This window comes from Brassica oleracea, chromosome C7 (assembly GCF_000695525.1).
Source record: "Brassica oleracea var. oleracea cultivar TO1000 chromosome C7, BOL, whole genome shotgun sequence".
In the NCBI taxonomy this organism is placed as follows: domain Eukaryota; kingdom Viridiplantae; phylum Streptophyta; class Magnoliopsida; order Brassicales; family Brassicaceae; genus Brassica; species Brassica oleracea.
The window spans coordinates 46838323-46858293 of record NC_027754.1 but is presented as its reverse complement, the minus strand read 5'-3'; the positions used below and the strand labels follow the sequence as shown (position 1 = coordinate 46858293).

General features: G+C 36.6%; 3 protein-coding genes across 3 annotated transcripts; 1 reads left to right on the top strand and 2 right to left on the bottom strand.

The window, feature by feature from the left end:
* Positions 1-83: 83 nt before the first annotated feature.
* On the bottom strand, positions 84-1714 carry LOC106301627 (aquaporin PIP2-7-like). Its single transcript, XM_013738075.1, has 4 exons — positions 1356-1714; positions 973-1268; positions 479-619; positions 84-373 (listed from the first exon to the last, which is right to left on the bottom strand). Exons 1-4 carry the CDS (start codon positions 1642-1644, stop codon positions 254-256), a joined length of 846 nt encoding a protein of 281 aa, XP_013593529.1. The 5' UTR covers positions 1645-1714; the 3' UTR covers positions 84-253.
* Positions 1715-8785: 7071 nt separating this feature from the next.
* LOC106306448 (catalase-2-like) lies at positions 8786-11613 on the top strand. The gene is made up of 8 exons (XM_013743075.1): positions 8786-9013; positions 9204-9300; positions 9408-9685; positions 9962-10738; positions 10808-10897; positions 10978-11045; positions 11129-11222; positions 11324-11613. Exons 1-7 carry the CDS (start codon positions 8999-9001, stop codon positions 11151-11153), a joined length of 1350 nt encoding a protein of 449 aa, XP_013598529.1. The 5' UTR covers positions 8786-8998; the 3' UTR covers positions 11154-11222; positions 11324-11613.
* Positions 11614-13513: 1900 nt separating this feature from the next.
* LOC106303871 (probable BOI-related E3 ubiquitin-protein ligase 2) lies at positions 13514-14763 on the bottom strand. The gene is made up of 2 exons (XM_013740215.1): positions 14332-14763; positions 13514-14249 (listed from the first exon to the last, which is right to left on the bottom strand). Exons 1-2 carry the CDS (start codon positions 14548-14550, stop codon positions 13764-13766), a joined length of 705 nt encoding a protein of 234 aa, XP_013595669.1. The 5' UTR covers positions 14551-14763; the 3' UTR covers positions 13514-13763.
* Positions 14764-19971: the final 5208 nt, after the last annotated feature.

The window sequence follows — 19971 nt, the reverse complement described above, 5'->3', positions numbered from 1 at the left end:
TGATCAAACAAGACACACATAAACTAAACTACAAATAGTAAACAAATAAAGTGTGTACTAAATAAAAGAACTAAGAAAAAAAGTAAAGAGATAAAAAGACCCATTTCTTGATTAACACCATACATCCACCAACTTAAAATTCTCTCTCACAAACACACAAATAATCATACATAATAAAAGCACATTAATCTTAAACTGTTTCTTCACATTTTAGCCTTCATCACTAAATGGGGAAATTCAAACTTCTTCATCATCAGTTGGTTGCATTGCTTCTGAATGAGGCCAATGCCTTAACTGCTGCAGCTCTCAAAATGTATTGATGGTATGCTGCTGCTGCTAGTGCTCCCACGAATGGACCAACCCAGAAGATCCACTTCAAAAAAAGAGTTGATTGTCAAACAATTATTTAATCAACATTAGAGAAAATGGAACCATTAATTGTCTTAATCAAGATAATGTATGGCAACTAAAGACTTACATGGTCATCCCAAGCCTTCTCGTTGTTGTAGATAACAGCAGCACCAAAGCTTCTGGCTGGGTTAATGCCAGTTCCAGTAATGGGGATAGTAGCCAAATGTACCATGAACACAGCGAATCCAATTGGAAGTGGAGCCAAGACCTAATCAGAAAAAAAAATGAACTTTATCAAAATCTATACATACCCATTAATTTGAGCCTGAAACTAAACAAGATTCAACTCAAACACACAAAGATTCAAACTTTATCAGAATCTAAACAGAGAGATTAAACAAAATTTTATCATTAACCCCAAAGATTCAAACTTTATTAAGAATCTACACAAACCCATTTGAGATTAAACAAAAACTTAATAATAAAACCAAAAAGATTCAAACTTTATTCTGAATCTTTACAGACCCATTTCAGATTATCACAAGATTTACATAAACTCCTACAGAGATTCAAGCTTGTCAGAATCTACACAAACCCATTTGAGATTAAAAGAACACTTACAGGGATGTGAGAGTCACGAGCGCTCCTCTTTGGGTCAGTAGCAGAGAAAACCGTGTAAACAAGGACGAAAGTTCCGATGATCTCAGCTCCAAGAGCAGTCCCGTTACTGTAACCGTCGGCTACCATGTTAGCTCCGCCTCCGAGAGTGTTGTAAGGAGTCTTCATGAAAGCTTTCACGAAACCCACACCACAAATAGCTCCAAGACACTGAGCTATCATGTAACCAACAGCTCTCACCAAAGAGACCTTACGCGCCAAGAACAGACCAAAAGTCACAGCTGGGTTAATGTGACCACCTGCGAACAAACAAACAAACAAGAGATTAGCAACAAAACTTAACAAACTAATCAAACGTAAAAGAAGAGTTTTCAAAACTTAATTACCAGAGATTCCCGCGGTGCAGTAAACGAGGACGAAGATCATACCACCGAAAGCCCAAGCGATTCCGAGCAAACCAACGCCGTCGCAAGGACCGGTTTGTTTCTTGTGACCAATGACGGTGGCTACGGTGACGTAGAGGAAGAGGAGCGTGGCGACGAACTCGGCGATGAGAGCTCTGTAGAAAGACCACTTCCCGAGCTCTGCCATGTCGAGAAGCGGAGCTGGTGGAGGATCAACGTAGTCTTTGCCATGGTGGTGGGTTTGTCCCTCTTCGCTCACTTTTTTAGACATAGTTTAACCTTTGTTTCTCTCTCTCTCTCTCTAGATAGCTATGGAGTTTGGTCGAATTGACTATTGAGTGGTCTTGTGTAATAACGACAGTCTCTTTTTAAAAGGAAATGAGATAGATAAGCCAAGGGTGTTTCCGGTATTTAGTGATTATCTAAACAGCTCTACTTAAATAAACATTATTGGCACGATTAATAATGTGTTAATATGTCTTTAAAGAATTTTTTTGAGGTTTTCGAGAATCTAAATGTCAGTTGAGTAACTCTAAACTAAAATCGTACAACAAATTAAGCTAATTTTTTCCTTAGAACTTTCTCCTTCTAGTTAATAACGAAGATCAAGGCATATATAAGATCACTAATACTAGCAAAAATTATGAGTTTTTCTTTTGTCATGACCAGTAATTTTGTACATTATTACAGGCACACAATAGTGAAATATTTTATAGTATTGTATGATAGTGATGATACGAAATAAACAATCAAAGGTGGGGCTCTACGTGCATGGACAAAATCTTCTGCTGTTCTGGAATTGTGAATATTTTTCTTGCTAATATGGAACAGTAAGGTAATAAAAACAAAAATGCAAGATTATAAATCAATAGAATCCATGTGTTGACAAAAGAATAGTAAATAATGAATAAAGCCATGTGTTTGTAGTTTTGCTAGACATTTTGGGTATTATACAATATGAAACAAGTGGACATAAAAAAAATAGGTGATGCGACCCAAGTGAACAGGTAAGCCATGTGAGGGTTTGTGACATAAACGAGGTGCAAGGTTTTCTCGTCAGCCTGTCATCCCCAACTCTTCTTTGGCTCTCCTTCTTACTCAACGGTTATATCGAAATTCCAGTCCATTTCTGGCAACTTTCCTTTTATATTTTGTTCATTTACTAAATTACGTTTTTAGGTCAAGTATGTTTTCAAAATGGTTAGGATGTACCTCTCTAAGCTCTCTTTATAAAAAAAATTATTTCCTCGTGTTTAAAAAAAAACAAGTTTATTTCCTCAATAAGTAAAAGAGTTTTTTTGTTTAGCTATCAAAGTCTCAAAGAATATGTATGTATGCATTATGAAAAAAAAAACAAGTCTCAAAATGAAAGCCTACCTAGCGTTCTGTTTAAAAAAATCATGTAGTTGCAACATGTTTTTTGAAAACAATATACTTGAAACCAGCAACTTGTTATTTATAAATATGATTAGTGTATGAGCTGGTAGACAATTATCATTGATTAATTTAAACTAAGCGGTATAATTTTGTTTGTGTTACACATATATATTCGTCCATGACTGGGTAATTCATATTATCAAGAATTGCATAAGAGAATCCATCATTAGCGCAAGAACTAGCAAGTTTCCTTGAATTAAAATAGTAGACCAATGGATAATACAAGATGCAAAGAAATAGGAAGCCCGTAACCAGCGTTTATTATCGTTTAGATCCAAAACAAAGTAACTTTAATTGTAATTATGTTTCTAAAAGCAGACTATATGATACTTCTGCTTTCGATTTACGTGAATACAACATTTGTCGTTTGTCGTTGACAAAAATAAACTAATACAACATTTGTTTTTGTCCTCCTTCCTCCAAGCCCTAATCAACTTTCTTTTATGCGAATATATTAACGTGTAAATATGTAATGGGAGTACTTTTACTTTCTATGATACAAAGATAAATTTAATTAATATTCATCATGCAAGTACAAGTACATAAAAAAAAATGATTTAGAATTATGCTGTCTCTTTTATTATGCTGTCTTTGTGACCAATAAATGCCAGGTCGTCGTCCAAGCGTGGATACTGATTATTGTTTTCCTCCTTTTCCATGAGTGTTTGCATTTTCTCTGGAAATAATATTTGGAAACCAAGTAATTCAATACATTCCAATTTCCAAGTGAGAGTATGTATTTGTTAACCCCAAGCTTAAGTAACTAATACACATCCCTATTCAACTCATCTTGAAGCTTAGCTTATGAAGGAAAGAAAAATGAAATATTGATTCTTGATAGGTAGTGTGATCAAGTCCATTTACGAAAATTTAAATATTGATTCTTCAGATGCATCGTTTATATTATTCTAATATATATACTAATATACACATGTGTAATTTAGATACAGAATAAAGAATCAATTTGGCTGTTTTGCCATCTAAGATATTCCATGATTCAAATCTCCATGGTGCAGAAGAGGTTGAATATTATTTTTTTGGTTCAGACGATATTATTGCATGTGATAATGACATTATTTCGCTGCCAGTCTTTTTTATTATGGTTCTTTCACCAGAAAAGAAGGTGCTTTATAACATTATTATACATTCTGACGAGCTTCAACTAATTTAAAGATAAATTTAATTATAATAGTAATACTTTTTTTTTTATATCCGAGGGGATCCCGGCGACCGAGCTCAACCGACTAATCCTACGAAGCCCGCAGCAGCCACGTAATTTCCACCCCAAAAATTAGCAGGAAGGGCCCGGGTGGCCACGGGGGGTTTCGAAACCGGGTCCGTATTGGCGGAGAAACTGGCTCAAAACCACTAGCTCCCACCACCCTGTGGCTAATAGTAATACTTTTAAGTCCAAGGAAATGACCTACCACGAGGGCTGCCTTGCTTGCCCAACCTTTATCTACAAAACATCCATGTCACTGTTTCCACATCAGTTAGGCAAACTCGAGCTTTGTCCACAGAGATTGTGCCATGTGTATCGTGGCTTGTAACGGCTAGATTGATGTACAACGATGGTCCACGTTTTTGAAATTTTATTTTTAATTCATTAGTATCTAACGGCCACTACTTTCACGTTTTAACCTAACAATTTTGAACAAATCATAATCTTACCCTACTAAATGTGGAGAAATTTCGATTCTTTTATGGTTCAGTTATTGACACAGAAAATGCTTTAATAAGCACGGTATATACATAATACACGTTTATATATCTTATACTGTATAAGGCAGTGAATACATTTATTTTTTGTAAGAAAGTGTTGCCTTTACAAGATTCTCGAATTTATAACCAATTAAACCTTCACGAGATTCTGAACCTTTTTTTTTCTTCTCGAAACGAGATTCTGAACTTGAGCATTTAAACCGTTACAAGATTCTAGCTTCAAATTTTTGGAAGTGGATACAAAACCTATAAACAATGGACAACTAAAGAAAAAGCGTAGTATCTTTTCTTTTACAAAAAGCTGAACCAAGTTAGACAAGGTGAATCTTGTAAAGGATACGAATAGAGTCGATAATTAGGCATTTAGTCTGTTTCCATATTAATACTACAGCTTGTTAAACCAGCTTTTGTAACGAGGACTACACTAAATATAGCCGACGGTTGCCTAGCCATTTTATCACAGACAAACAGCACAAAGCTCAGCAGCGTATTGACACTCTCAAAGAACAAATCAGCTGCTTGCAGACAACTCATGCGGTATATTTTTTGGACTTCATTCAGTTATTGAACAAAACGTGGGTCGGTGGAAAACTCTTACCAAGAACCTTCTTACTTCGAGATTGGTTAGGTATTCGAGAAACCAAGACTATAGAATCTAATGATCTAAACTTTTTTTTTCTGTTCAAAACTAATGATCTAAACTAAAAGAATAAAAGTATACCATGAAAATGGGAAACTGATATATAACTTGTCACATAATTTTTAGTTGTTGGGCAGCGAGATATTAGGCCCATTTTGTTATCCTCACCTTTGCGTTGCTACCGTTTCAGTTCGGTGGTATAAGCGACATTTCATTTTTGGGCTATAGTCTTAATGGGTTCAACTATATCTTTCTTATTTCAGGCCACTTGATATATTTTATCGATTTATAAGAGGATGATTAACCCGGAATTCTTAGGATGGAGTTCTTAGCGGAAGTTAAGAAACTGTTTTTTAACTTTAACTAAAAAAGCTAAGAACCGGTTCTTAAATACTTTAAGAACCAGTTCTTAGTTCTTTTAATTAAAAGTTAAGAAAGAATTTATTAACTTCCGCTAAGAACTTCACTATAAGAACCCCGGATTAATCATGGTCTAAGAGCGAAAACTACGATCGTGACAAAAAAAGAAAAAAAAAAAGAGCGAAAACTACGATGAAAGAATAGAAGATCGAACATGGTTGGTCGATTTATGTCGGCTTGCTTAGCCTATAGTAAACATTGCACCACATCATCTCTTTAAAGTTTCGCAAATCATACGTGCATGAATGTGTGTTACCTTTACGTTTGATTAAAGTCTATGCACAGTCCATAATCATCTAAACTTCTGAAGCAGCAATAAGGTTCGGAGGCGGGCCCATACGGAAGTTGATAACTTCATCTCGACACATCTCCCAAGGGCCAATATACAATCAATTCACGAGGGCATATTCTCCGGCCTATGGCGTTCACATTAACCAAGCACACGTGGAAGCCAACGAGTCATCCACGTCATCCAAAACCATACTAAACCACTTATGAGGTTTTGGTAAAAGGCCAAGAGAACCGGATAAGGAACCACGACTCCAATGACGTCCCCATATATTCCTTTCCTTTGTTTTCTCCGTATTGCAAAATACAATATATATTTATGTCTGTTGTCTCCCTTTGTCCTTGATTTTGTTATATACAAAATATATTTGACAATTTTGCTCAAAAAAAAACAAAATATATTTGACAATATCGCTATCGGGTTCAGCTTATCTTGAACTTTCTTGGGAACCTGAATTCGGATGACATTGTTGTATAATTTATCATCTTGAGCTAAAAGTCTTGCGAGTTTTGAAGGTGTAGGTCGTGTTATACACAGCCGGAGATGATAATGTTAAAAAACTACATGTAAATCGGAATTTTAAATGAAAATATATAAATGATAGATTTTCAAGAAGCAACAAAATAAAACACAACAGTCGGTTCAGAGCTGACGCACCTGTGCTTCGCTGACGATCTCCTGATCTTCTGTGATGGAACACAACAGTCGGTTCAAGCAGTTCTAAACGTTCTAGAAGACTTTGAGCGGAGATCGGGCTTGGCAGTAAGCATCACCAAAACCTCTATGTTTGCTGCAGGCATAAAACCACATGAATTATATCAGATCAAAGCAGCAACGGGCCTAGCAGAAGGAACTCTCCCCGTTCGATATCTAGGTGTACCTTTGTGTACAAAGAAACTGTCTCTAGTCAACTGTGCACCATTACTACAATCAATAAAGTCAAAATTCCAAGCTTGGACTACTCGCAGTCTCTCGTTCGCGGGGCGACTCCAACTACTAGCTACGGTCATTGCCGGAATCACAAACTTCTGGTCATGTGCGTTCGTCATTCCCAAGGGATGCCTCGCAGAGATTGACTCCTTATGCAGCAGATTCTTATGGAAAGGCAACACCGAGGGTCGTAACTCTGTTAAAGTATCATGGGAATCAGTGACAACTCCTAAGAAAGAGGGAGGCCTAGGGTTAAAGGACTTACACTTATGGAATTTGGCATCTGTGCTAAAACTCGTTTGGATCCTCTTCTTCAAGCCGGGGTCTATCTGGTCAGATTGGTTCACTAGAGAAATACTGGAGGGAGACCTGAATAATTATTGGGTTATCAATACTAAGCAGAAACACTCATGGCAGGCTAATCAACTGATACTATACAGGAACCACGTCTATAGCTGGATAAAACGAGTTGTAGGCAATGGAGAAACAACTTACTTCTGGTCCTGTAACTGGTCTCCATTTGGTAATATAGCTGAGTTTTTGGAGGAAGAGCCTGCCTCTATGACAGGAATTCCCTCGACATCTACGTTGGCTGAACTATGGGAAATTGATCATTGGACGCTTCCTCCTGCAAGATCGGAGAAACAAGTGAAAATCTACTCCTTTCTCTTAACCATGAAAATCACAGAGGTAACTGATTCATACCTCTGGTGTGCTGGTGGTAACCACAAGGACGGGTACTCTACCCGACAAATATATAACCTCTTGAGAGACGAGCACGAAGAGGTGACATGGTACAAGGAAGTCTGGTTCTCCAGAGGAATCCAAAAGCATCGTTTCCTCACTTGGCTGATGGCGCTGAACAAATCACCAACTCGAGATCGTCTTCTTAAATGGGGGATCATCACTGATGGATCATGTCTCCTCTGTAATAACGCCCCTGAATCCAGATCACATCTTTTCTTTGATTGCAGCTTCTCATGGCCTATCTGGTTAAACTCTCTGCGTACTCTCCGTTTCACTTCTTCCCGATGTTGGGAGGAAATCATCGAGGATCTAAGGACATTCAGGGGTACTAGAGCAGCAAGGACAATACTACTAATTGCTTGGCAAGCAACGATCTACGCACTTTGGAATGAACGAAATTGTAGACTTCACCGTCAGCTCTACCGAACCACCCACTCGCTATCTGGTGAAATTGATCAAAACGTAAGGAGGAGGATCGCAAGCATCCGACATGATGATCCTCAGCTCTCCTCCGACATGCTCTGCTTCTGGTTCTCCGCATTCACCCCTTCTCAGATTTCTCCCCCCACTACGACTGACGTTCCGTTTCCTTCGATGCCTTGACCATCATTGCTTCATCCTTATGAGGTGGGCTTCGGCTCCTTCTCCCCTTATTTACTTCCATATGGGCTTTCACGCTTTGGAATGGGTTTTTAAAAAAAAAATGTAATGGCTACTTAGCCTACTAAGCTATGCTTTGTATAATTTGCACTCTCATGCTTTTAATAGAAAAACTTTTATCAAAAAAACAAAATAAAACACAGCCATGTTTACATCTTCGATTTATATAGTATATAATAGTTTAAACTCTAAGATAAGTTTTCTCCTGTTTTGAAGAGTTGACTTTATTTGAGCATTCTTCCACCTTCAAAGAAAAGAGATTATGCTAAACTTGAAAATGTGATGTTAATCAAAAGTGTAACCATTTCTATCGGATCTAATATTGTCACGTATCCCATTAATTAATATATATATATATATAAGGTATAAATAATCTTAGAGCCCATCTTAATATATCTGGTTGCACAAAAAAGGTATAAAATAATCCATACTTGAATAACAATTGCCTCAGTCATTTTCTTATATATGTGTGGTGGATAGTTTAAGAAAAAAATTATATATTCCTGAATTTATCGCCACAATAAATGACTTTTGTAATACTTGGTTTCCAAACATTTATCTGAAGAAAATAAAAACAAATATAAGAAAAAACGATAACCTTTAAAATTCCCCCCAAATTATAAAAAAAGGCTCGAAAGCGCAAAGGCATAAAGACAGAAGCCATTTATAAATAGACGAATCGAATATTATAATTATCTTCATCACCATCTCCTCGTTTTGTTAAATCTCTGAAAGTCTCTCTCTCTCTCTTTCTCTTTCTCAACTCTCATCTCATCAACCATGGATCCCTACAAGGTACGACTCTCCTTTATCTCTCACCTCTTCCTCTTCTGTAGAAACTGGTTTCATAGCTTTGTTATTGCACCCGGATTTGTAGCTTTTGGAACTGTTTGATTGGTGTTTATGTCGGATCTTGACTTTCTTCTAGTCGAATCTGTGAATCTTGATCCTTTTGATGATGAATTTGATCTTTTTATGATTGCAGTATCGTCCAGCGAGTTCTTACAACTCTCCGTTCTTCACCACCAACTCTGGTGCTCCTGTATGGAACAACAACTCCTCCATGACCGTTGGACCCAGAGGTATATCTTTCTTCTCAAAACGATATCGTTTCGTTCATGAGTATGTGTACTCTCAGTCTTCCTATGGATGTAAATGTTAAGTGTTACACTTGTGATTGTTTTGGCAGGTCCTATCCTTCTTGAGGACTACCATCTCGTTGAGAAGCTTGCTAACTTCGACAGGGAGCGTATTCCAGAGCGTGTGGTTCACGCTAGAGGAGCCAGTGCAAAGGGTTTCTTTGAGGTCACTCATGATATATCTAACCTCACTTGTGCTGACTTCCTCAGAGCTCCAGGTGTTCAGACTCCAGTCATTGTCCGTTTCTCCACTGTTATCCATGAACGTGGAAGTCCCGAGACCTTGAGAGACCCTCGTGGCTTCGCAGTCAAGTTCTACACCAGAGAGGTAACTCACTACTCTTTTTAACATATTAACAATATTTGTTTGTTTCATATATAAGGCCGGTCTCCAAAATTTCGGAGGCTATAGACAATTTAATAAAAGTTTGTATAAAATAATTTTTTTAAAGAATTTGGAATCCTTTTTACTAATATGGAGCTTAAATATATGTAATTTTTTTAAATATTTTGGAGGGACCGTAGTCTAATGTTTCACTAGCCTATGCTCAGGACCGTTCCGTTGATATATGCTAAAGCAAATGATCATATTCTTTTTGAGCAGGGAAACTTTGATCTTGTTGGAAACAACTTCCCTGTCTTCTTCATCCGCGACGGGATGAAGTTCCCTGACATGGTCCACGCTCTAAAGCCAAACCCCAAATCTCACATCCAAGAGAACTGGAGAGTCCTTGACTTCTTCTCCCACCACCCTGAGAGCTTAAACATGTTCACTTTCCTTTTCGACGACATTGGTATCCCACAAGACTACAGACACATGGAAGGTTCAGGTGTCAACACATACATGCTGATCAACAAAGCCGGCAAAGCTCACTACGTCAAGTTCCACTGGAAACCAACTTGTGGAGTCAAGTCTCTACTAGAAGAAGATGCGATCCGCGTCGGAGGAACCAACCACAGCCACGCGACTCAGGACTTATACGACTCCATCGCCGCTGGTAACTACCCTGAGTGGAAGCTCTTTGTTCAGATAATCGATCCAGCTGATGAAGACAAGTTCGACTTTGACCCTCTTGATGTGACCAAGACCTGGCCTGAGGATCTCTTGCCTCTCCAGCCCGTTGGGCGTATGGTGTTGAACAAGAACATTGATAACTTCTTTGCGGAGAATGAGCAGCTTGCCTTCTGTCCTGCTATCATTGTTCCGGGGATACACTACTCTGACGATAAGCTGCTTCAGACACGTGTCTTCTCCTATGCTGACACTCAGAGACACCGTCTTGGACCTAACTATTTGCAGCTACCAGTTAATGCTCCAAAATGTGCTCACCACAACAACCACCATGAGGGCTTCATGAACTTCATGCACAGGGACGAGGAGGTAATGTTTTTTTTTAAATGAACGTTCAAGCTAGAATATCGTTTTCTTACAAGAGGTGGTTTGGTTCAGGTTAACTACTTCCCTTCGAGGTATGACCCGGTTCGCCATGCTGAGAAGTATCCAACTCCACCTGCTGTCTGCTCTGGAAAGCGTGAGAGGGTCAGTAATCAAAATGAACTCTCTCTTTCAGTTTCCTCGTAAGAAACATATGATCTAAAAGTTCAAAATATGTTTTGCAGTGTGTTATTGAGAAAGAGAACAACTTCAAGGAGCCTGGAGAGAGATACCGTTCCTTTACAGCAGAGAGGTACTCATTGTTTTTAATTTTTTTTTGACGATACTCAATACATTTACCTGGTCTTATTGTTTTTCTGTTGATTTTAACTTCAGGCAAGAACGATTCATCGGTCGATAGATTGATGCTCTATCAGACCCTCGCATCACACATGAAATCCGCAGCATCTGGATCTCTTACTGGTCTCAGGTATAAAAATTTCTTTTACTGTCATTGTCTGTTTCTTTTAGCCCTTTGTGAAGTTGTGTAATATTTTCTTACACTGATTGGTTAAATATGTGGTGAAACAGGCTGATAAGTCACTGGGACAGAAGCTGGCGAGCCGTCTGAACGTGAGACCAAGCATCTAAAACGAGTGAAGGAGATTCTTGATTGGTCGTTGTGTGGTTCCAATAGGCAAGAGAAGAAAGATGGGAAGAGATCAGATGTGCCATGATATAATCTTCATCATGTGGATCTTGTGTGTTGTGTTGTAATATTATTTGCTTAAGACCCAAACAAAAAACTTTTGTTGTGTTGTGTAACGTTGGTTTTGTCTCATGTTCTTCACAAATAATAATACATCAAACATTTATAATAATAGTCGGTGTCATTTGATGAGAGATCATGTTTCTTTGAAATCTTCTTATGAAAATGTGACACCTTGGAATTGTAGATATGACCACATGACTTACCGACAAGGACATGGTATTGGTACAAAGTTCAGGACAAAAGGGCAGAGCAAGTATGAAACGAAAAAGACAGTAAAGGACATAGAATCTTTTTTTTTTTGCTTTGTGTGGGCAAAGAAAATTTAAAGTTGCTTTCATTATGTGCTGTAGAGTTGGCCACATTAGATAAATGTTGTATCAAAGTTGGAGTAGTCTTGAATTCTGACATTATAAAATAAAATTTGGATTTGGCATTTTTGGTTTAAATTTATGACATAAATCTATTCAACTTATAAAAACGTAAGTTTCTCTTATGTTGTTACAAGGACTTTGCAGTTGGAAGCAAGATGTGAAGCGTATTTCCTTGCATATTCCAGATGATTTGATTGACATTTGAGACATTGATAAAGATGACCAAATATGCAACGAGACTTGTGCTGAGAGGTATTAATATTCTACTATTGAAGCAAGAATGTTCACTCTTGGATGAAAATTTGAAGCGAGATGTTCTACCTTTTCTTCACTTTTGCTCAAATATTATTCACTCTTGGATGAGAACATACATACATTAACACTCCTTTTTCTTCTTTTTATTTCCTATCGTCTATTGGCTGCACAAGATAGATGCTCTGAGCCTATGAAAATGTTGCGCTGCCATGTTGTCAAGAAGAAGTCGCAGCAGAACATGAGGACACCATGGACGAGTCCATGCGTGTGATTGAACCGGTCCAACAACAAATATGAAAAAATAATAATGGGCCGGCCCATGAGTCAATTTATAATTCACATAATTCCACACTCTTGTTTCTGTGAGCTTTGAGGAAAGTACAGCCTATACCAAAAATTAGATATAGATTCTTCGTTAGGTGTATAGCTTTTAAGTTCTAACAGAATCTTATTGCGTTCATTCTGACAAATTGAAGGTTACATTGTATAGTACGACCTATTGTAGATGCTATTATACAACTAGATTGTTTATTTTCATAGGTATTAGGGAGGATCTAGAAAACAACATAGGTAGCACAGATTTGTCCCAAATAAAGACCGAGAATCTATAATGGAAGAAGGCTCATGTTTCTGTTTAGAAAAGCGTGGCAGGCCAAACATATGATTCTATCCTGTTTTACATTTTCAATTTTTTGTCAGAAAAGACACTAAAATGTTGAAATATAACTATTGTTGTGCTCTCTTGTCACTGTACTATATTGATTTCTCTTGTCGCCGTACATTGGTTATTGAGCAATCCAGCAAGGTCAGCTTTATCCCAGCACCCCATTACTGGGTGTTTATTTTTTAAATTTTTTTTTATCTGATTAAAATTTTTTTAAAAAAAAACTAATCGTGGACTGTCACGTATCGTTGGAACCCACGAATAAAACAAGCAACAAAAAAAAAACACGACGCTTATTTAGCAGGTAAAAACAACGGTGCTTGAATTTTATGGGATAAAGATGCTCTGATACCTACAGCCTCTCCAATACGCCTATCTACTACTGACTCTCTACTCCCACCTCTCTCCTTATCTCGCAACATCTAAACAAATACTACTAGTTAAATAACATTTTATTTTTTTTTACGGTAAATAATGCTTCATTTTGTAGAAAATTATGTTGGTTTCATACCAAAATAATATTTTTGTTTTAAATGTTAACTTCAAAAATATTAATGAAAAATGTTTTAAATCAGTTGAATTTCGTTAGTTCATAACTATTTTTGAAATACTTTTCAGTTTTGTAATTATGAAAGTACATAATAAAACTGTTTTAACTTTCTCCAAAGTCATTTTAATGAAAATTGCATCAAAAAAATATCCAAAAATTTCATTAGCTAGAGGAAAATATGATATGTTCTTTATATCCAGCTGGATTTCATCATTCCCATGCAAAAGAAACAACAAACAAACAAAATAGGAATTTACTTCTGGATATCTTTCCTAGTCTAACTTTCCTTTTAACTTTTTTACCCCTAAACTTCTCGAAAACACCAAATCACCCTGCCACGTCATCTTCCCGGAGTAAAAACATCTCCGTTCACCCGACTCAGAAAACAAATCGGAGAGCAGAAGTAAAACTGTTTTCCCCTAGAAAACAAAGGCCTCGATTCTATGCTTCTTGGGTGTATTACAGATCGGACAGAGAACTAGACCAGCCTCGCAACGCGTGCAGCAACAGAGATGCCTACACGGCAGAAACAGCACTCTCGTCTCACCATACGACCCACAGTTCAAGCAACAACCACCACCATCTCCGTCGTCTCCTCCGCAGAACGACCCTTCATCCTCCGCCGTTGTAGCATCGTTGACAACGGCTCTCTCTCGAACCTTTTCAAGCGTCGAGTTGAGCGTTGCGACCATCGCCTCGTTCTCGCGAGCCACTCTCTGCCACGTTCGGTTCTCCGTCTCCATCTTCCTCAGCAGATTCTCGAGCTCCATGTTCTTGCTCAACGCTCTCGACATCTCTTCTTCCTTCTGCGCCATCAAAACCAAAGCTTTCGCCTCCATTTTCCTCAGGATCGTCTCTGTCACTTGCCTCCTCTGTTCTTGCAACGCGTATCTCAGCCTCTCGCTCTGTTTTTAGAGAAAGATCGAAACTTTATCAGTGCCCATGTTTTAAAAATCAAATCTTCCGATGAGATATAAGATTACGAACCTGTATTCTGATGAACTGATCGATCTCTCGCCTCTGTTTCTCCATGTGAACGTCGAAAAAGCTCTGAGAACGGTTCTGTTGGGTATGAAACAGAGCTTGCTGGTTGTTCATATACGACTGATTGATTCCGATACCACCATCGTTGTTGATCAAAGAAAGCTCGGAGCCACCAGTTCCGATAAACGGAGCGTTGTAACTCAGCTGCGCTTGTATTGCCATCTAAAACAGAGGAGAAAGGTTTGTTTTTTTAACAAAGAAATGAAGAAGAACAGAGAACAAAGTAATAAAGATGGATCGAAAGGCTCTGATCCGCTTGCTTCTCGAGAAATAAACTTTGGGTTTCAATACAATGCATGTAACGTCTGCACTATCACCACCTTATCAATATATATAAATATGATATGAACGGTGAGAGAGACTTTTATGGGTTAATATTTATCTGACACTGTTATTATATATTAGCACTAAAGAAACGACGTACACATGCTGATTATGTGACTGAACTACATCTTTTATCTTTCCAAGGTCAGAGATTTCGCCAGAGCCGTTTTGTCTTTTATTTAGTTTTTTTAGGTCTGGAAATCCGATCCAAAACCGACCTGAAAAAACCCGGTTCGGGTAGGAACCGACCCGATCAAATTACCCTATCGGATTTTGTTGTAGAGGATCCGCGGGTCTTGGACTCGACCCGACCCAAATCCGATGGGTACCCGAATTAATAATGCAAATTAAATAAAATGCATCAAGGGAAAATCGAAGATGGGTTATTTGTCTAGAGAACATGGGAGTCAACCACTAGAGGACAACAAATTGTTGTTTTATCTCGCATAGTTTAATATATATACACATTTAATATAATAAAAACACAAATTTTGAATAAAATTTCGAATATTTTTGGATATATAAATATTTTTTTGTATTTTTAGGTCTTTTTTAGATCGAACCCGAACCGAACTCGACCCGAAACCGAACCGAATCCGAACCAATAAATTCTAGTTACTCGAATGGGTCTAACTATCTAAGACCCGACCCGATCCGGATCCGGCACGATTCGAACCGACCCAGAACCGAAAATTTGAAATTATCTTATCGGGTTCTAAACTCTTAGACCCGAAAGATCCAGACCCAAAAGGACCCGATCCAAACCCGATTCGACGACCCGAATGGCCGGGCCTAGTTTTTTTAGTGATTATTTCTTGGATTTTTCGATAATGTGTAAAAATGATTTTAAGTCCAAGTGGAATTATAGCAGGCCAGAGATTTTTTTCCTTTTTGATTTACTTAATTTCCTCTTATTTAAGATTTATTGGTGACTCTGATTTGGTCAGTTGGGTCATCAGGAAAGCCTGAATTATATGATATTTTCTATTTTCTTACCACTATTTTCAGTCATTCTATTTATGATCACTGTAACAATTATTAGTCAAACAATGGCCAGTTCACCCATTATTTTGTTCTAGAAAAGGGTAAGCCACCGAAGGAAGGATAAAGCAGCCATATAGCACTATTGCTACAAATAATTGACGATAAGTTTATTTTTTGTTGGTATCCACAACCATATGCTTTAATTTGGTTGTGCACAAGAAACAAAATATGGGAAAAACCAAACTATTATAACAATTTTAATTTACAGCTCATTATACCGACTTTTTACTGAAACATTAAACATAGACATATTATATACATATAAATATATTAGAAATATATATTGGTGATATATATATATATATGACCAAATGTATTGTAAATTCTAGAGACATTTGACTTTTATAAAATGCTTGGCTAATATCTTTATGAAAACGCGGAAATTCAGTATTGTTTAATGTAAATCAATATCCAAAACGGTAGAGTTGACCACTGAAAAAATTTCTAATCAAATATGGCTTATATTGAAATTAAAAATCTCCTCATCTAAATAAATCTTCTTAGTCGGATGATGAAATATGTGATGGATGAATGAAGTCTTATGGAAATAAATATAATCAAATCTGTTGGAACGTAACCTTTGGGGGCACCACGGAAATTTGAATTTTGAATGTAATATGTCTAATGACCAACGGTCTAACTAAGCAAGTAAGCAACAATAGATAATCACCCTGCTATTGCATGACTAGATTTTCCGTTTTATATGAATTAATGTGTTCAATTTGATCGTCTTCACTCTGAAATGATAAGAAAATTTTCAAATATTATGTTAACATTTTTTAAAAATAGTTAGCATTTTGAAGTATTCTCATACTGACAAAAATGAAGAACCTCTTTTTACAATCGTTTTGTTAGCTAGTAAAAGACACATATATATTAACATATAGTAGCTAAAAAATAAATTAACCTAGAAGCTTAATACAAACCAGTAAATTGAAAATATGACAAACAATATTGTATTCTAGAAAGAAAAGGACAATTATAAGATGTAACATGTAAAAAGACAAAGTAGCGCAAAAATATTTAGATGCCTATTAGTACGTCGTCGTCATGCATGTAACTGTCTAGACAACTGGAAATACACGTTTCTTGAGTTACATAATCATTTTTGGAATATTTCAGTCTATCGTTTGATTCATATCTTATTTGATAGTTTAATTAGAAGGAAGATTCTTTGACGGAAACCAAAGAATTGGTTTTCCAACTTAACAGGCAATATCGAGAAGTGCCATATATACACACGTTGTAGACTTGTACTTGTAATTTAATTGAAAATAAATATTTGTTTAACGACAGATTAATGTGTATAGAAAACTATATTTTGTCAAAAGCATTTTCAATAGTAAGAACATCATAAAAGAGGTTCTAAAAAATATTGGAATATAAATAATAGTTAAATATAAATGGGTTCTCAAAAATTCAAAACTCATCCATTAATTTCTCAAATTTGGAGAATCTTTCTCCAAAACTAGGAATGCATATGCTCTTAGGGTTGCCTATAAGTGATACACTAATACAAGGCACTTTAATTGTAACTGAATATTGGCAGACGAATCAGACACGCCAGATTTAATATAGAACTAGAAGTAAGTATAGGTTTAGGAGTATTGCGTGTAATCCGTGCAAGACCTCAACCTCAACTTACAAAAAATAATTAAGCCTATACCTCAAGATCGTGAACCTTTTATGTAAAATCATGATTCTTGTTTAAAGTTCCTATTACAAACAATCTTTTAATGTTTATAGAGTTCATGCGTCAAACCATAAGTTCTTGCTACTGGTTGAAATTACGTGATCATGTGCGTTTATCTCTCACGCAAATCTAGAAGCATTAAACACACAAGGTAAATGCATTTATATATTGATTAGAATAACTTTCTATTTCAATGTATTTGCTGGTTGGCTTTTGGACGGTATGAAAAGAAACATGGAGAGAATAGTCCATGTTTATAAATTATGACATAATCCATGATGCTAGAGGACTAGAGAAAACCATGTGATATATGTTGTAGATTTTGGATGAGTTAGAGACACTTGTTGGCTATAATTGTTATCATCTGAGTGTATGTCGCCTTTTTCTTGGGAGGTGGGTGTGTTGTTTTGTTTCCCCCGCCAAACAAAAATGAAAACCCAAAAATTAATGAAAGTAAGGACAAAAACAGACTACACAAAAGAAAAATTATAGCCCAATACTTACATACCAATAGTCGCCAATTTGCTCACTTGTAATCAATGATTACTTAAGCCCGCTTAATGCAAGTCTGATCCGGACGACCTATAGACGCTGCTAGACTCAAAAACGTTGAGAGGTCAAACGTTTTTTACCGAATGTTCAGGGACCGAAGAATTTTATACTTCATACATTTGACAACAAAATACATACGTGTAGACAGACTTGAATACTACACCAATATGATCAGTTTAGTCGGATTGAAATTGAATATTGGTAGACAGACGTCAGGAAAATGAACATATGACAACAACGTGGTCACTAATCACTTTTAATTAGGGGATCTCGGAATTTTTTTCCTAGCAAAAGAGAGGATCTCAAATATTTCGTGGTTTGCGGTGAAAGAAGACATTAACCTAATTTACTTTTGAAGATCCTTGCACAGAACGACACCAGTCGATCCGACAAGTTTTTTTGTTTCATCCTACAAGATATTTAAATATCTAAAAATAAGCTCGAAGCTTTCCTTAATAAAGTATGTGTTGCATTATGTAACACGTAGTCGTTAGTTCAATAACACACAGCGGGCTGCACATAAAAGGCTTTAATTGCGTTCGACCAGAATTGGTCATATACGCATCGTGAGACACCACTCCAGTTTCCACTTAATACCCGCGTTTGCCGATTGGTCCAATTCCACACCAATCAGTGGTTTATATCTCAAGAAATTAAACTGGGATATACCTAAAGCATGTTCTACACGTAGCTTAGCTTGTCTTACCCCGTACAACTGCTACATCACAATTCACAACCCTCTCCATTGCTAAATGTTATTTATTTCCTTCATCATCGCATCGTATATGTAGGTTCCAAATAGAATGAACAATGTATTGCTATCATTTAATATCACATAAAACGACATTTTTAAGAAAAAAATATCTAACAAGCCAAAGTTAAAATCTGTACACAGAAGATTTAAATATATATCAAAGATAATTTAGGAAATAAGTAAATAATTAATAGCATAAACAACTGAATATTTTTTTTTGTTTATAGTTTATAAATTCCTCATATAATAAACAGTGAACGGGTTGCCCAAAGAAAAAACAGTGAACGATTTCAATACCCGATTTTAGATTGAAAATGAACAATTCTTTAGAAAAAAATTGTTCCAAAGTAGAGAGAGTGTATACAAGGCAGACGCAAAGAAGGGCTTAGGTGGGGCTCCCACACTAGTTTTTGAAATTTAGTCAATAATTAACTTAGAATTTATCTAAATGTCTCTAATGTAAATATTTTTACAATGTGTGCCCCGTACTCAGCTATATCGTCCAGATGCATGCGATATAAGTCTTGGCCCCCGTTGTCGCAAATAGTCGTGCCATCGGCGTTGGTCACGTTCAAAGCCATAACATATTACGTTATTGCATACGCTCAGACGTACGTTAAAGATGACGTGTTTAACGTAATTTTTTACATATATATACAATACCTGCGCTCGAGTTTAATGTAATTTTTTACATATATACAATACCTGCGCTCGAACTTTCAGGCTTTATCATGGACATCAAATGTATATATTTCACCATACTACGTATTAAATTATACTATAAAATATGAGTCATATGACTTCAACTGTAAGAGCAGATCTTGCATTGTCACATATGTTGTAAACACATGATCCATCGTCCAACTGATTAAATATACGAATCTGTCTATACTGTCCACGCCGATAAGGCGATAAGTGCTCATATGTAATAATTAATTACACCGATACACAAAGAAATATCACGTTACAAAACTAATATTAGAACAGTAAAATGTTTTACATTTTGAAATGAGAGAAAAAAATCAAAAACATGGATAAAACTTAAAAGTGATACAATTAAAGAAAAACATTTAATCAAAGAGATTAGGGTTTAGAGAGTGGGGGTGGTTTCCCGTGGATTTGCAAAGGTGTCAGCTTCGATCGTGTCACAGTCTACGATGGAAACCGACACACCAAACTCATGTGAACTGTTCTTTTTCTTCTCTTTGTTTTCTTG

Coding starts and splice junctions, on each gene's coding strand:
- LOC106301627 (XM_013738075.1), bottom strand. CDS start 1,644: ATGTCTAAAAAAGTGAGCGAAGAGGGACAAACCCACCACCATGGCAAA. Junction 1,269..1,355: donor CTGCACCGCGGGAATCTCTG/GTAATTAAGTTT, acceptor GTTTGTTCGCAG/GTGGTCACATTAACCCAGCT. Junction 620..972: donor CTCGTGACTCTCACATCCCT/GTAAGTGTTCTT, acceptor TTTTCTGATTAG/GTCTTGGCTCCACTTCCAAT.
- LOC106306448 (XM_013743075.1), top strand. Junction 10,739..10,807: donor TCATGCACAGGGACGAGGAG/GTAATGTTTTTT, acceptor GGTTTGGTTCAG/GTTAACTACTTCCCTTCGAG. Junction 11,046..11,128: donor CGTTCCTTTACAGCAGAGAG/GTACTCATTGTT, acceptor TTTTAACTTCAG/GCAAGAACGATTCATCGGTC.
- LOC106303871 (XM_013740215.1), bottom strand. CDS start 14,550: ATGGCAATACAAGCGCAGCTGAGTTACAACGCTCCGTTTATCGGAACT. Junction 14,250..14,331: donor ATCAGTTCATCAGAATACAG/GTTCGTAATCTT, acceptor CTCTAAAAACAG/AGCGAGAGGCTGAGATACGC.